At 39.0% G+C, this 18,031-nt stretch overlaps 1 protein-coding gene across 11 annotated transcripts in view; it reads right to left on the bottom strand.

The window, feature by feature from the left end:
- TJP1 (tight junction protein 1) overlaps positions 1-18,031 on the bottom strand; it is a 159,296-nt gene that overhangs the window by 16,605 nt on the left and 124,660 nt on the right. For 7 of the 11 annotated variants that reach the window (XM_040077648.1, XM_040077649.2, XM_040077647.2 and 4 more), the window contains 15 exons: positions 17,567-17,670; positions 16,511-16,679; positions 15,999-16,143; positions 10,226-10,362; positions 7,711-7,816; positions 6,728-6,878; positions 6,101-6,209; positions 5,244-5,463; positions 4,666-4,850; positions 4,440-4,535; positions 3,934-4,016; positions 2,704-2,914; positions 2,076-2,176; positions 807-1,160; positions 150-401 (listed from right to left, as the gene is read on the bottom strand). In XM_040077648.1, the coding sequence (XP_039933582.1) occupies positions 150-401; positions 807-1,160; positions 2,076-2,176; positions 2,704-2,914; positions 3,934-4,016; positions 4,440-4,535; positions 4,666-4,850; positions 5,244-5,463; positions 6,101-6,209; positions 6,728-6,878; positions 7,711-7,816; positions 10,226-10,362; positions 15,999-16,143; positions 16,511-16,679; positions 17,567-17,670 (2,423 nt within the window). The remainder of the gene's footprint in view (positions 1-149; positions 402-806; positions 1,161-2,075; positions 2,177-2,703; positions 2,915-3,933; positions 4,017-4,439; positions 4,536-4,665; positions 4,851-5,243; positions 5,464-6,100; positions 6,210-6,727; positions 6,879-7,710; positions 7,817-10,225; positions 10,363-15,998; positions 16,144-16,510; positions 16,680-17,566; positions 17,671-18,031) is intronic. The other 4 variants (XM_040077652.2, XM_040077655.1, XM_040077654.1 and 1 more) reach the window with 1 other exon arrangement.

The following is an 18,031-nucleotide window of genomic DNA, read 5'->3' on the forward strand; positions in this document are numbered from 1 at the left end:
TTCAGATGGACTGGTTTTTGTAACCTCTATGATTCTCTTAGAAGAAACAAAAAAAAATTAGAAGGAATTCTTCAAATAAGGGCAAAACAAAGATCATGTGCTAGCTTGATGTATAGCAGGAAATCAGCACAACAACGTGGCACAGGTACCTTTGCTGGGTCTATATGCGGCGATAAGGAAGATGGCTCTTGGTCTCTTAGTACTACATGAGCTCCCTCAGTACTCGGTGTTCTTAAGGGGCCCGCTTGTGGTTGGTAAGAGTTGTAAGGAGCAGCAGTGGGCTCCTCCAGTCTGACATTAGTTAGGTTTACATTAGCATTTACTGCAGAGGCTGATGAGGTTGCAGGGTTTGATTCAGGCGACGGGGAAAGGTAAGGGACTGCAGGTGAGGCTTCTGCTTTCTGTGAAGTGTTTAAAATATTTTAAATATACCGCTATTGAATCAATGTATGACTTTTTGATTTATATTGAAATAATTTAAGTGATGCTCTGACCAATGCAGCTAGATGTAGAATGGAATGTACTGATAGTATCATGCACTAGCACTTCCAGAAATTCATTAGGTTGAAGATTATAAAAGCAAAACATTTAATTAAAGTAGAATGATACTTCAATGCCCCTCCTGTCAGTGAGTCACTAAAACAGGCAGGATTCTCCAATTCACTGTAATGTACTGTTGCTGATGGCAGACTCTCGTATGCACACACAACACCGGTAAGCAGAATGTAAGTGGACATTTCTTATTCGAGAGAACTTGCAACCTGAAGTAAGCGTTTAGCGGTCAGTGTATAAAATGACTTTCTTACCGGCTGCGTAGTAGTTGTTTTAAATCCTGAAGAGTCTGTTCTGAGATTTGGCTGTGGCTGAGCTTGAGATGCATAAGCAGGGTAAGTCTGAGTCTCATGATGCATTGCAGAAGAATCCTCTCGAACAGGTTCAGAGGAGCGTGTAATAGCAGATTCAGGAGGAGTCCCGACCTCATCATTCAGCGTTTCATCCAGCTCCTGATCAGTGTAAGCACCCCCTTCTGTGTCTGTGTCCTCGTAGTCAGACGTGTGTCTGCTGTCTGTGCTGTACATGGAATACTCACTGCCGGGAGCGGAGAGGTAAGAAAGGCGGTCATCGTGTAAATCAAGATCATCACTTGTAGCACCATCTGCCTGTGGCAAACAAAATTAGGGTACACGTTTATTGAAATACCTTTTAAAGAACACCCTTTCTCTTGCGATGTAGAACGTGGGAGTTTTAATCAAATTCAGTATCGATATCATCACAGGGGACAAGAAATCAGTTTTCCATCGCTGAATATGTTAAGCTTAGACCTAAAAGACTTATCTGCAGCCTAGCTCTGAATCATTTTACTAAGGGACCAGATGATTGTCAGTGTAAAGGAGGGGAGCATAATGCAGAATCCACAGATATCAACGTGCTTGGAAGAGCTGCACTTTAAAGTGGTACATGATATTGGAATCATTACTTTACAAGTACATATGAGGAGCCAAGGTCTAATTCAGATATAATTAAGAAACCTGTAGCAATAGCTGATTCATCATTTGCTTACGTATAGTTGGCACTTCACTTGACAACAGTTCTTCAAGAGGATGGGTCTAATGCAGCTCAAGAAGGCAAAGGGAGTTTTAGTGGGGAACATAGAATACTAACCTGTGATTTTGCATGTGTTTCTGTTCTCAGAAAGGTCAGAAAGAACATGAATATGCCACTTGCTTTTATAATAATGAAAAACACATTCCATCATCAGGCAATCCCGGCCCTGAGTACCCGCTCAGTGAAATTCCTGGAAGCTCTTTGATGAAAACCCATCCAACCTTCACAGCAACCCACAAAATCTTCACAGCATTCATGTGCCCTCCAGTTATCAATGCCAGTGAGCAAATGCCCCCTTGCTACACGCATAATGAGAGCTATACAGTTGTCCTTAACAGAGTAAGTGCTCTGATGTAGTGACAGATCAGTTTGAGCACTCACACAGCCAGGAGGCATTACTGCTTTACATCTTCACAGAAAACCTCTCATGAATAGTGTTTTGCAATTTCCCCCCAAACATTATTTCTTACCTTTCCTTCTGAAACCCACACTAGTTGGTTCTGTTGTTGCTGAATTGCTTCCTTAAGAGCTCCATACCATCCTTCATTCATTGAATTCAAGTTAATGGTAGCTAGAAGTACAGCAGATTAGTTTGACTTATGATTTCTGCAGAACTACAAGAAGGATCTGTACCATGAGTATTAAAAGCACTATAGGTTAAAGCTATGAGATTTAAATAGTAATGTAAACATCAGTATCCAAAGCAGCCTTAAGGCCTGATGTAGTTTGGGATGTTTTATCCCACAGGAAACGCTGAATTAACAGTAGCTTAGAATAAAGAGAGGCTTGAGTTTAGGCAGACTAAAACAATAAAGTTACATCATTTTCCTATTTGTTCAAGTTTTGATTTTGGCTGATGATCCTGCAAAGCCACAAGATCTATTAGAAATGTCATTCTGATGTTTCAGATTGCTTTACATTTGTGCATTCATGTGCAAATGACGCACACACCAATTAACTACTGGTTATTGAATGGGGAAGCCTGAGCAAGTCCATCAGTGCTTGACCTGTTCCATTTGCAGAAAATTCTGGAGGTAGAAGCTTCTTATCTTGCCTCCCCTGCCCTCTCCGAAATTCTAATCCAGTCTAATTACTTACTTGTGAAGAGATGGTGATTATTTTTGCGGAGCTTGTGAGCTCTTTCATACAGCTTTCTGGCACTTTTTCGTGATTCTGGGCACAACCTCATCCTCATGGTCTTTACTCCCTGCTTCGAATCAGGATTGAGGAACACTACAATTGGATACCACTGGGCATAATTCAGACGGTCTACTGCATTGGGAGTGACATCTAATAAAGCATGTTTGTCCTGTAGTGACAAAAAGGACAGAGGCAAGAAAGTGAATCATTTATGTCCTACATGAAGTTTTCTTAACATACTCCACAAACTGATTTTGTATTACCATTACAGAATTCATTCCTTCAAAGTACTGATTTAAATCCTTCTCCTATTTGAATTAACAGAATAATAAAACCCAAGCCAATTCTAATATCAACCTAAATAGGCATAGACATTTGAACTGTAGTACCACTGTATAAGTCTAGAATTTTTTTACATTTAATTCTATTTTTAAAAAATCTCCTCTAAGTAAGCAGACACTGAAATAAAAATAAGCACTTTCCTACCAGCATTCTGTAAACAGGAAAAAAAACCCCAAAAACTGAAACAGAAGACACAGTCCCATTACACACTTCCATCTTCCTTTTTATGAAAAAAATCACTGTGAATACAGACTTGGCCAGCTTTCATTCAATGCAATCAGGCACACAGCATGAAGCAAACTGATTTTGCTGCTCTAATAGCTTTTTGCCATCTCATACTTCAGCATCTGAAAATCTCCCAGTTTGTTTTTAAGTAACAAAATAAATAGGTGAGCCTCATACAATGCATCAATGGTAGATGTTTTAAGGATATTAATGAAGGGAGATGGAAGAACCCTTTCTTGGTCCTCACACAAAAGAACTATATCAAGTGATCAATCTGTACACTGGGGTGGGGCAAAACTAACAGCTCCAAAACCAAAGTAAGCATTTCTAGCTATAATGTCACACCATGGCTTTAAAGGAATGAGGAAACAGCTTAAAAGAGCCTTAACAGAGAGAGAACAAGAGCCTCCGGAACAAAGCCTAGAAGTACAGCCAGGCTGCAGTTACTAGTACTGAGAAGGGTGGTGGGGATTTTCTCATTAACCAATAAAAAGATGAGAAAGTCATTTTTAAAGCAAACACAGTCAGTTACTATTCTACATATAAAAGACCCAACACTTTACTTCATGTTATTATTTTACTTTTCTAGTATTAGAAGTCTAGTGATAATAGAAGACTTACTCTATCGATTATCTGCTTTATAGTGTGGAGACGAATAATGCCAGAACTACGTTGGTCAGAACCAGCATCTCTTGGTTCACTTTCTGGTAAAGAGGACACAGTAAAAATCTAATGTAAGTTTACAACATATTCTACATTCCCTTCTTAAGATAAAACAAACCATTTCATAGCTCAAGCTGTCAATTCTGCTTGAAGACGCTTCTGATTACATATCATACATGAAAGTTTACCCACCAACATGGCCATAAAAATCACACCTTTACAAAAGCACTTAGAAACAGGATAAGGTGCAGAATTAAAATGAAATTTGAGGTGGCTACAAATAGAACGAATATTTCTTCAGAGAATTATCAGCAGCAATGTAGTAGAAGAACTTACATTTACTCTGTTCCTTTACATTGTCAATGTCTTGTTAAATATGTTAACTAAAGAAATAATGTAGAAACAATCTAGCCAAAGAAAGCTGACTATTTCCTAACTGCAGAAAAGCCTGATCTCACACTTACTTGCAATTTGAAAGATATCTGGTTCTTCTCTGGCAAGTTTCTCCCGTGCAACATCAGCTATTGGACCAAAAATGGTTACAGGTCTGAGAAACCCAGCTAGAATTGAAGGAAAAAGAAAAGTCAAGATGTCGATTACTTAAACCAAATGCAAGATACACTTAACTACATTGGCTTTTCCAAACCAAACCACACAAACCTGTAATGTGCAGTAAGAGCAAAGCCATACCTTCCCGAAGAACAACTCTTTCATAGGCAGGAAACTTCGTCTGAACAGGTTGGGCAGAAAGATCTTCTCTGCTTTTCCGGAGATTTCTTTTTGAGCTCCGCAAGCCTCGGAATCTCCAGAAGTCTGCTCGATCCCCTCCTGCTGTCTTTGGAAGCGTGTACTGTACACTAGCCAGCTGCTCAGCTCTAAGGTGACAACAAATCCCAATTACTGAGAAGTCAGCTTCTGAAGTAATGCCTGACTAGCAAGCTTACACTCTCAAAAAGTCCCTGCCACTGGCTGAACCAAGCTCTTGTTGTATTATGAACCACAAGACAACTACTGAGCCTAGTATCACATTTCTAAAGCTTATTATATCCTTCTCTCTTGTATTGAAAAGAAAGTTTATTCACGGACTGTGCAAAGTGAAAAGCAAATCCACAGGTATTTTACTTCAGCATGTTTTACACTTTGTCACTTTTTCTTACCATATCAATTGTATAAACTCGTGTCCTGCAAGGAAGTCCAGTCACTCATTATACAGATACCATTTAAAGTTGTGGGTTTGAATCAGCAATTTAACTATTGCAAGATCGTACCTGTTTTTGTTAGGTATGATACCTCTTTCCACTTCCTTATGATTCTTCCCAATTCGAATGGCCAGCCACGAACCCAGTTTGCCATTGTAGAGAGTGTCCACCACCCGGAACACTTCACCTTTATTGAAACTTAATCCATAAGGAGATTCCTTCTCATATTCAAAGTGAGTTCTGATATAGAAAGAATCCCCTACATCAGACTCAACAATGCGACGATAAACTGAAAAAAGGAAAAGAAATCCCAAATTATCAAGTGTTACAGAAGTTCAAGTGATGTTATAATGCTCACAAGAATTACACAAAGTAATGCTTCACCTTAATTCTTCTTGTTCTAAATGTACATTACTCCAAGAGGCCTTAATGTCTCAGAGCTGCTCTATTTTAAGCAGCGGAACTATTTAAACTCTCCTAATAACTCTCCTAATATTAATTCAACTTTTATAGTCAAAAATTTGATCCAAATGCAAGCTTACTTCTTTCACCCTGGAAGCAATTAATCTTGAGAAAAGAAGTTTGCATGTACAAACACATCAGCATGATCACTCATTTTCAATGGCATAACTACAACTGACTCCTCTACCTCCTCCAAGGATAATGCCAAGACATCACTTAGGTGGTAAAGGTTATTTCTGAAGAGGAATTTTTTGTTTGGGATTTTGTTTGTTTAGGGGGTGTGTGTATACTGGCACCCTATCACACTCTACTCCATCTGTAGTGGCCACCTATCCCAAAGTCAAAAGGATTTAATAGTCAAAGGTGCCAATTTCCTGCAAGTCAGCGGTTAGTTATTGCTCACTAGACTTTTTAATGCTCTTCTAAGCAGTCTACTGCATCACTTCCAACATACAAATAGTTACCATCTTTTTTCTTCTGTGCCAAAATGGTTACTTCTTCGCCTTTAGGAAGATCAAGCAAAAAAAGGACAGCTTCTTCTCTGATGATATTTGTGAAATCCACATTATTTACCTGGTATCAATGAAGCAATCAGTTTGATTTAGCATATGACATTATTACAGAGATTTAATTATACAATAGGAAGACTGAATCTATTGCTATGATTTTTTTCTTACTCAATTTCATACATACAAGTGCATGTATTTCAAGATGCCTCTTGTACCTCTAAAGAGCCCCACTTCATTTCTCAATAAAAGCACAGCTTCCAGGACAATAAGCAGCTGTTCATTTTACACTCATTACAAAGTACCTATATACACCAGTAGCCCACAGAGCCTTTGACAACTTAGTCACCCAGATTGAAATCAAACAACTTTATCAACTGAATTAGTCTACAAAATTTCATGTAAAAAACTTACTAACTTTCCTAGCAACAGTACAGTAAGAAGAGATTTTGCTCCTAGTAAGTCCTCTAATAAATACAGAAAAGAAAAAGTGCATGAACTACAAAGGCAAAACACTCAGTCCTAGAGGAAGAAAACCTTCTTTGGTACAACAAAACATTTGTATTGTTAACAGTTTTGACATACCCTGAGAATCTGGTCCCCTTCCTCTAATCCTTCTTTTGCTGCAGGGCTGTCTTCCAGAACACCAGCTACAAATATGCCAACATCATTGCCACCTGCTAGTCGCAAGCCCACACTATCTCCTTTTCTGAATTTTACCAGTTTCATGCTTGGCCTAGAAATTTAGAAAATATCCTACTTACTGGTGTAATAGCATAAAATATCCTGGTAAATTTGAAACATGCAAAGAAGTAATCTGCTCGTTAAGTCAGTTACTGGATATTTTGCTATAACATACCATTAACTGCTTATCAACTCAGCATTGCAACATGCTCAATAGCAGCACTCCAAAAAACCCACCTGCATGTACATGTTTAGTATGGTTTGTTTGTCCTACACTCAGTGTTTATGTGAGACACTGACACTCTCTTCCAAAAACATTCTTCCTTTTTAAAGAGCTGCGCTGGCAGACATCTGTACTCTTTTGGCTCTGAAGAGATCAAGATTAATTTGAGATCAAACCAAACTAGAATCTATTCTCATGTACACTAATGTCCATAAAGGAGATCCCAGCTGAAGTAGACTAATTTCCATGCTGGGACATTGCACATTTCTGCAGTAACCCCTGTTCACTGCTCTCCAATCAGTAGAAAAGGTAAAGAATAGACACAGTAACTTTTCTCTCTTTGGAGATGGGGACAGGAAAGAAAGAGTGAGAATGCTCAGGGAGAGACAAACCCAGCAAATCCTTTTCACCTGTTGATTATTCTAAGGGCTAATTTCCATAGAAATGAATAGACTTTAAAATGATCTATTACACAGTGTAAGTGCCAACAAGGCTCAGGAATCCATCTCATGTCTTCATCCTATTATCTGTGAACAGAAGGGTCAGGACAGGATACTGGACATGGCACCAGAGCACAGAGAGAGGTTATTGACCACACTGGATAAAAGTTTTGTTTGCTTAAGAAGCAGGCAGGTTCAAACAGAGTTCAGAAATACATTACCGAAGCATTCCATCTTCATGGGTTGAGTTGGGTAAAGGACCATCAGATGGACTGACTGGTAAATCCACATCTGGCTGACCTCCTTGTGCATACACTGGCTTTGGTTCTATTAAAATAGCAAAGAATTCCAATGTCCATTTGGTCATTTAAAGATGAAACTGTGAAGTTTAACTTAGTTAAGACTTAGTTAATGAGTCCTTTAATAGCCTTCCCTGTACCCCACGCAGACCCACTTAAAAGTAAAATACTAAAAACTTACAACAGAAGACACTCATCATGCCATTCAGAGCAGTGTGATTACTGGCCTAATTACTACCTCAGTCGAGATCCTCAGACTTCCTTTGTACTTCATTAAGTGCTCTGAACACTGCAAAATGATGAGAACTAGAAGGCCTCATGCTCCCAAGACCACTTTCAACCCTTCTAACCTTGATTCCTCTGACCTACCTTCTTTGTTTTCCATTGGTTCCCTTCACTCAAGAATTCGATTTTTGAAATGAAAATACCATAAAACCTCAATCTAATATATATGCCTTGGGGTCCAGCTGATGGTCCTTATTGCTATGCACTCACTATGGCTTTGCTGCAGAACATCTCTGGAGTTCCTGTGAGGAAATTGCCACTGCAGGCTTCCCTCAGCAATGAGCACTAGGAGGGGCTCTTTGCTGGTAAAGGCTTGGTTGTGTTAAAAGAATTTATATGTAAGGCTCATTTTTGCATACTGGAAAAAAATTTGATTTCAAACAAGGCTCACTTTGAACTAGTCTAATATTCCTGATCTTACCAAGAACTGCACCATCTTCCTTTCAAATCACTGAACAGGCTAGTTTGAAATTGGGAATTTCAGACAACAATCGGCTAATTATGACTTTTTCTAATGTGACTCTGGTCCTTCCCATACAGTAACACAGTATTTTCCTTTAAGTCTCTAATGAACCTCTCCTAGGCTAAGCCTCTGATGATCCCTCCCAACATATACTTTCCTCCCACCCTTCTTTGACACAATCATCTATGACAATCATCTTGCCCTTAGTCTAAGCAGCAAACTGTCACAGATTCTGCCAATCTACTTCTCTAACATTTTCATTAGAGTCTTGGAAGGATCCCATTTCCCTAGAGCTTTCATGAGGCTGTTAAAGGATTAGGTCCTTTGCTACTTTTTTATCTCAGTTTAGCTTTTACAAGTGAATTTTACCTGCAGACATTAATTTAAATATTAGTGTCAAGTACTGGCCTACAACTCCTCCCATCTAAACGAAGTATTTCCATCTGCCTCTTCACATTCATGCAAGAATAGAACATTTCTGCTTCCCCACCAACCAACAAAACCCCCACACTACCTATCACTTGTTTGCTAGCCCCCCAGACCAATTATCAGTACATAACTTTGGATTAACGGACACCTATCTGGCTGGATTGGTATTAGGCCAATTATTAATCTTTAGTATCTTATAGAAATGCAGAATTCATCTTTCTAATCTCACTACCACGTCCTTTTCCATCTTGGCAAACATACATTACTTCATTTGCCTCTCTTCAGAACACTGCTGTAAAAGGTCACCTCTTAGGACCATCTTTTTAATAATGGCTGCTGTATCAGAAAAACTACTGTTCTTATTTTCAAGATCTTTCACAGTCTATCAACATCATAACCCTTCCAGTTCTTCACTTCTCTGCTGACTACTACAGGCAGAAGTGTCACTGCTCATCCCTCAGGTCTTCAAATATGCTCAAGCCTGAATGTGCTCTCTCACTGCACCCCGCCTTTCAGTAACAGCTCCCCCTAAACCATCTGTACAGCTCCTTTCTCCACTGGTAATTGCACTGAAGGGCCTCATTCTGTAAAAAAAATATCTTGTAAGTGCCAGCCTGCCCGGAACAGCGTTCTGTATCATCTTTTGTTTGGTTGGGTTTTTTTTCTTTTTTTACACCATCTGGCTTTTATCTGCTGCCATTTAGCTTACCTTTTCCTTTTGGGAAAAAGGAATGAGATTCTGCTCTGGTTTGATTACCTGTATTGTATTTGATAACCTGCCTTCTTGGTCCATGACTGTAGTTAAGTGCTACACGAACAAAGCCTTTTGGAGAGCTTTGAATTGTATCTTGGGAACAGTAGCTCTAAACAGGCTTAACTACATCACTGTTATAAATATAATCTACCACAGCAACCCATAAGAACATATTTAGTGCTGAACACTCTGAAATGATAGATTTTAACCTTCCCTGAGAAATCAGCATGAAACTCTTTACAACCATCATTTATAACAACCCTAAACACTAAACTCTGGCCCCTCCATAATGACAGACCCCACAACTTGAGTTTTCAGGACCAAAACTCTCAGGACATAAATGGGACTATGGTTACAAAGATTGTTTGTATTCAGAAATAAAAATAATTAGGACTTGGTCTGTTTTAAGACTTGAAAGTCATTCCACAAATATGCAAGAGCAATAAGTCTTTACTGGTCATCCATTCTCAATAACATGCATAATTAATATATCTTAATATTTTTACCTGGGAGTGGTGGAGTTTGTTTTTCAGTTCTTTCAGCTGTCACCTCTTCCACAGTTTTAGAAATATCATCTGCATTCTTTAGAGGTGTAGAGACAGCTCCTGGTTTAGTTATTCTCTCATCTTCTCTGCTTCGGTGACTATATTGGAGAAAAAGATTCCACTCTGCATACAGAACTGCTTCTATGATCTCAGTCTACTAAGACTGAAGGATAAATACTTCTATTCATCAAGTTGAGGGTGATACATTACTATTTAGGAAGGTTTCATTCTTATGCTATCACATTATTAACAGTTTTTACCATTTCTAAAGCCTGGTGTTCTGTCCCTAACAGCACATTAACAAAGGACTTTAACATGGCAGTTGAGAGAGCAGCAGCACAGGGTGAGAGGACTGCTCTCTGCCCCAAGCACACAACTCACACACACACACACTGTATAGTCACAGATACACAAGGACTTGAGAAACAAAAGGAAGAAAATCCACTACAGATGACTTTTCCTCACCCCTTCCTATAGAAATAATGGATTTTTTTACTTAATTCTTTCACTTTGCTGTGACCAAACTGATTTATTTGCTCCTTTGTGTGTTAGCTGCACTGAGAGACAAGCGCTGCTGGTGTGACACCTTTTATCCTTTGCAAAGCCCTGCCAAGGCCCACGTAAAAATGTTCCCTATTTCTCATCTCCTCAGAGAGGATAAGGCCTTCAATTCACAGCTATGACAAGAGGGGAGTGCTTCCCATCCACGCATTTTACTCAAAAGACAATTTGTTGCTCCTTATGCATTTCCTACGCACACTTGGAGTGCAAACTGAAGCGATTAATGACAAGTTAAAGTAATTTCTTGTTTTTAAATGATGAAAGCAAGGCAAATTCTATAGACTGCAATTTCTATTCCTTGAGTTCAAAAGATCAGGTATTCTTAAATTGTTGTATTGAGCTACAGCTACCAGCTGTACCCCAGCAGAACTGAACATGTGCTGCATGTTGAAATGTTAACCACTACACTGCTATCTGATGAACACTAAATAATTTAATAGCGTTGGAACAGATGAATATTAAGAATGAGCTAGGAAAATAAAGTTTTCTTCCTGGGAGTTGGTAAATAAGCAAGGATTTAAAGAATATTTGAACTAAGACAGGCACAAAGAGCAGCCTTTCATGTAATACCAGACTGATTTGCCATGGAGGGGAGGAAAAAGGTGTTTTCTCGAGGGGGACAATGGCTTGGGCAGTAGGTGCAAGCCCATCTGCTCTCCTAAAGGAGAGATCTGCACTGGAAGGAAAAAAAGAAAGAAGTTCTGCACATCTACCAACAGCTAGATGGTGCTACTGGGCAATAATGAGCACAACTGCCCAAAAAAATGGATCAAATCCCCATCATACAGAGTTAACACTGTTAAGATCCTAATCAGAAATAATGCTTCAAGAGTTAGAAACATGACTTCAGAAAACAGATTCCAGCCAGTCTTCTCATCCAAGACATGCAGTAAAGAATAAAAGAAATTACAAAAGTTGAAACACAAGTAGAATGTGCTTTCCTGAAGCAAAATGTAGTTTAAAATATAAGAAACAAAGCTTAGCTATTCAGCCAAGACATACTACAACTTAGTGCATTCCTCTGCCAGTTTTAAAACCATGTGCCCAAAGGCAGCCAAAGAGAATACAGACAAGTACTCCAATCACCACAACAAACTGGAGAGAAGCACTCTTGCATTATAAATAACCATCTTGGATTAAGTCATTGATAAAAACAAGCCTAGTAGTTCAATTTTTAAAATCTCTATTTATGCCTCTTTTTATCGAGATAAAGTCCCTTTGGACCCTCCCAAAGTTGATTAAAAGCACACTAAAACCACTATGTGCAACAAAATGAAAAGTAAGCATTTATCCTTCTACTTCATTCCCAAACATCACTGATAGATGTTTCCTTATTCCTCTTTTGGATTTCCAGTTTAGGTGCATAAGCTAGACAGTACCAGACTAAAACATGACCGGACTGATCATTCCCTTGAAAACAGCCCCAGGCTTGTTAAAAACAGATACATATATTTAGCTATTGAAATGCATGCTAAGTGTCCTAGAAACAAAAAAGTTCAGTACTGTTGTAAGCTGCAACTACTTCCACTCCCCAGAGATTTCTGAATAATGAGCACCAGTTAACAAGATACTACAGTAAATTTCCCCATGAGCCCTCTTCTCTACCTGTTTCCAAGCATCTCCTAACATTTGAAAGGAGCATTATTCCAAAGCAAGAATATCTGCTTCGCTTTAAAAATAAGGCAAAAAATACCATAGTTTCTACACAAAGACAAAATTCATTTTATGTTTCCCTTACACAGTCCAAACCCAGTGTAATTTCATGCTGCTTTGATTCCTGCACACATCAAGAGAATGCAAATGTGGAAGCTCTCAAGAACAGGAACTAACATACAGATACTGAAGGCACAGCACAAAATAGTCAGGTGAGTATCTGAAGCAACAGGCTCCTGGGCTGCTGCTATGTGTGCAGGCAAATCCACCCTGCCAACTCAAAAGCCTGCAAAAGGTCAGGTCTACTTAAGACACAAAAGTTCAAATGGGAAAAAGCTGCCAGAACAAAAAGGAAACATCAGAAAAGCAGAGGAGTAGACTTTTTCCTTGGCTTTGCTTAAACTGTCCAGTAAGCTGTTAGTATTTCACATTACAAGGTGATACAAGAAACAACTTGATACCACCACTGGTTCCAGGTGAGGGAACTTGTTCAAAACTGACAGCTGCACTTCCCAAGAGACAAACGTGTTGTTCCCTGCGTGCACTGTGACACCATTGTTTAACATCTGCGCTGTGTCAGGGCCCCCTTTACCTCACTTCCTCTCCCTGACGTTTTTCAAAGTGTGCTTAACAGAAACATTCTTAAATTACAAAATACAACCAGCTACATGTTAGTGCTACTACTGAAGAACAAGAGATACCTGCAACACACAATGTTCGTCTTTACAGAAAATTATGAAAAATATGAACTTGCAGGCTCTTCCCAAAAGTGTTTTTAGCACCTCTCAAACCCTTTAGTGTAAGAAGAGTACGAGCAAAGTAGCATCTTCCTAAAGACACTCAGAATGGGCTGATTTTTATCTTCTACTCTAATTCTTCAGCTCATTTTGAAAATGGACTGAACAACCAATCTCTCGTGCTACATATAAACTGACAATGGTATTAGAGAAGTCAGCCTCATCCTTCCACAAATAATGATGATCTCCACAGTGACATCTTCAAGCTACCACATCTTTCTTGCCGAGGTTGAAGTGTGAAACATATCAGAGGATGTTTTCGCTACTCCAATACCTAGGTGAGGAAGTCAGCATAAGAGACAGTTCCCAAGCAGGAGTTCTTTTAATTAGTAAAGAGCAGCCCCGAGATGTCATCTGGCAGGTTTGGCAGCGCCTGGCTTTAAATGCCAGTCTTTAGGATGGGTCACATCAAAAGCTTACCCAGCTAAACAGCTTCTTAGTGCCAGCAGTAAGACCAGACAGCTAAGAGAGGATATGTGGTACCTGTCCTGTGGTACTCTCCTGCTTAGGTGGAGAGACTTCTTTTGCTCACTCTAATTTCTTAACTACAACTCTTTATAGGTTATACGAAGCACAGTTAGCCCTTTCTGTTAGTAAGTAGAGAGAAATGTTTTAGAATTTGAGTTTTTAAAAGACTGTTAGAGAGAACAGCTGTGAACTTTCTTCAGACTAAAGAAAACTAAAGTGCTATTTAATGCTTTGATAGAATGACCACACAGCAATTGTTATGGAAACCCTATATCCAGGAACATTGCAAGCAGCCTGATTTACATACCAGTGAGGAATACTGAAAGGTGGACAACATGGAACACCCTGCCAGGCCCCAAAGTAATACTGAGGCAGATCTGTTAGCAAATCGCTGTACTCCGGTGCACACACAGAAATGTCAGTCTGTACTTAAGCTTGTATGAAAGGACTAAGAGGATTCCCCTGGAATTTCCCTCCTCATTAACATACAACCACTTGGCAGAACAGTGTCTAAATAAAGACTCATTATCTTCAAGACATTTCTAACATCCTCCTCGAGCTTAGCTGGAAAACTTTCTGCACGTTTCTTCCTCAGCCCTTTCTCAAGCCTTTTTCTTCCTCCAGATTTTCCACCGAATCCAAAAAAGAGTAAATAGTTAACAACGAATTTGATCTTACAGTAGATTGAAACTTGCACAAACAACCATTACAAAGAGAAGTCGCTCTCAGCATGTTTTTCTTTACATGGCTCAGGGCCCAGATTGTCTGATCTTGAAAGGGACATGTCGCACGGGAAGTCAAGCCATGCCAAAGTAGCTCTTGCTCATAAAGAAGATAGAACGGATGCATTCGGAGCTGAGATAACTTCAAAGTTCCCTCTCGGGGAGCATTTGGTTCTTCCACCAGTTTGGTCTGCAGGGAGGAAGTGACCACCTACCCAAACCACTGCAGTAGGACAGGAAAGCACTAACACCGGGCTAAGTCAGTCATAGTTCCAGTTCTAATAGGTTTTTTTTCATCCTCCCTCCACAAGCCCTATGAGACTGCACTAGAAATGCATGTCAAGACATACAGTTTAGAAATATGACAGATCTCACAACCTTCACAATCAAAGCTCTGCCTCTGGGACTCTACTTTTAAGAATTTTTTCCATTAATGTGGTTCCTGCTTGAAAACTTTCATGCCTTGTGGTCCCTCTGAACAACGCACACTAAAGAAGCAAAAGTGTCTGTAACCCATAACCCCAAGCAGGTGTACATGCAGGCACAATCTCTTTTGCAGCTGTATTGGTCTTTTAAAGACCCTAAAAGCCTTGAAGGTGTGTTATTTTCCCCTTGGGCAAACCAATTTTATTAATAAGCAATCAGGTATATCTTTAATGAAACAGCCAGCTGCAATTTGTTCATTTCAGAGGTTCTGAACAGCATCTAAAAATCTTCAGATAGAGGCTCTGAATTTGGAATCTGCACAGATCAGTTCTAATTTCTGCTCTATCGTATTACGAACAGTCAGAAGAGAAAGTTTTCTCTTTCAAATATTGAGTAGAATTTGAAATCCAACACTGAAATACTATTTCAATAAATTAGAAGTCTATTTCCAAGCTGTGGAAATGCAAAACTGGGCAGATTTGTTATTCAGGACTAAAATTTCATATGGCAGGAGAAGAAATTCCAAACCATACAGTACATTACTTGTCTCTGAATGAGATTAGACTTACATACTGAAGAATTATAGCCAATATTCCATTACCAAGTTCAAATATTAAAAAGTAAGAGTGTAAATGCAAAACCTGCTGGGCAATACGCCTTGTTTTGTGGAACTAAATGTATTGAGTAACATAAGATAATCCCTGTGCCTAAACAAAGTAAGATTTCAACAAGCTTACCCAGGCTAGACATGCAATAAGAACTGTGCTACTACAGGTCATCTCAAATCTCCTTGCGGCTGCTTTCTAAAACCAAAATACAACTATACATTTTTCAGTACTATACATTGCTATCAAACTTGCATTGTCATTCATACAACCATGCTCTATGATTGCTTAAAAAAGATGTAACGCTAAAGAAAGGTTCAGCTTCTCCTCAAGTCCAAAATATTTGGATCATTATTATCTGCATCTCTTGAGACAAAGAATGTCATACTGCTGCTTCCACAGCTCTGCTTCACATTTGTTACACCACATAAATCCAAGCACTCCTGCAACTTATATGTTACATTAAATAGTCGATTTAAAAATAATACAATGCTGCCATCACCTGCCGTTGCTGGGCTGCTGTGGAGAATGTCTGGAATGGTCTGAAGGCTCTGACCTCTGGTCAGGAGATCGTGAACGACTGCGGCGGGGCCTGTCATGTGATCGGTTGGAATGATCTGATGCCAGCGACTGAATTTCTGAAATGTCTGTTAAATAAAAGTTGTTTTTTCATGAAATGACTGCAATTTAAATGGCGGCATGACCTGTTTAAATGGGAATAAGCTTTTGCAGAGAATTTTTATGAAGATGTTAAATCTATGCTTATTATTACATAAAAACCAAACTTAATATTCCTGAAAGAAGCCACGAGAATAGGGACTGTACCATTTTCTCCACTTTTTTGAAGTGTGGTTTTTGAAGGTGTGGATTTCAATCACATCCAAACAAAAATTTACCCATATTACAATCTTACTCCTAACTCCTCCTCCCCACCCTCTCATCCCACTTAGGTATTTCTCATATTGACAACACAGGGAGTTTTTTCCTCTTTAGATATCAAATTTTTATACTCACCATCTCTTTCTGAAGCATTAGCAGAATGAATACTGTCAGAAAGATCAGGGACATTCAACAGTGTGGCTCGTTCATCTCGCTGAACAACCATCTTCAATTTGCCTTTTGACCTTTCTATTAATGTTTTGGCATCTGCTAAGGACATATTTTCCGTCACCGTGCCATTTATCTGGAATAGAGCGGGAAAAAAGAACAGATATAAACTTACTAAAAAAACCCCAGAGAATCTCCAGCAAAAAGAGTGGTGTTCTGTCTGATGATATTTAGAAATAGTTAAAATATTTATCAAATTACCATAATACAATGGAAAACCATTGGGCTCATCCAAAATATTGCATAATATAGAGAATGATGTTCAACTTTCAATGCCAAAGCCTCTAGCACTAATATAAAATATGTAAAAGATTAGTTAGGTTTTTTGAACCGGCACTGCTATACTCAACAGAGCAAAGAATTGGCCATTTTTCTGCACCAACACATCCACAGCACTACCTTGAAATAAGAACTGTTAGTATGAATTAAAAATCACAGAATGGCCTCAGCTGGAAGCGCCCTCAAAGACCATCCAGTTCCAACCACCTTGCCATGGCCAGGGACACCTCCCACCTAACCAGGACGCTTAAAGCCCCATCCACTTGCCTTGGACACTGCCAGGGATGGGGCACAAAAAATTAACCCCAGGTATACTGAGTTCTAAAAAACCCAACCAAACAAATTTACCTGAAGGCAAGTTTTAGTGTTGCACAATAGCACAGTTCCACAACATTTTACTTATAACTAAGCAAAGTGTAATACTTTTTCAAACAGCCTTTATTATGTATTTACAGCGGGCATTATTTGTCTGAATAACACTTAGGGAATGATGCCAAAAAGGTTTAGTAATTTTCCTTTCCTTTGAGAAGTTGATTCATATTAAATTTGATCTTTGAAATGATTTAATGAAAAGTGACACACCTTCTATTAAAACTCTAATCATGTTACTGACATGGCCAGTTCTAGGCAGAGTTGTATCAGTGAGTTTTGCCTTTAAACAATCACCACCACCACATACTGTACCTTCAGTACAACATCTCCCTCCTGGATATTGCCATCTCTTGCTGCCAGGCTATCCTGTGATATTTCTTTTACAAATATGTGACTTGCCAACCGCAGACCATACTCTTTATGATAAAAGAAAAGAGAAAACTGATGAAGTTACAGTAGAAAGAGTGAGGTATCTAGAAATTTACAACAGCATTTACACAGGCAATATGAAGAGGAGAGTGAACAATGGGCTATAGCAGAATTTGCTATAGCTTTACCATTAGATCAGTCTATTTTTCCAACACTGCCTATAATCAGAGCTGTTGTTCAATAGCTTAATTTAGATGCTATCTACAATTTTTCCTCTTCCAAACAAGACACCCACTAAAGACTCAGCTGAAGTGTAGGTATGTAGCTGCTAAGTACCAGATGCTGGCTGCAGTTGGGATTTGCTTACACTATATAATACTTAACCCTTAACTAAGCACGTAGATTTTG

Source organism: Hirundo rustica, chromosome 13 (genome assembly GCF_015227805.2).
Source record: "Hirundo rustica isolate bHirRus1 chromosome 13, bHirRus1.pri.v3, whole genome shotgun sequence".
NCBI lineage: Eukaryota > Metazoa > Chordata > Aves > Passeriformes > Hirundinidae > Hirundo > Hirundo rustica.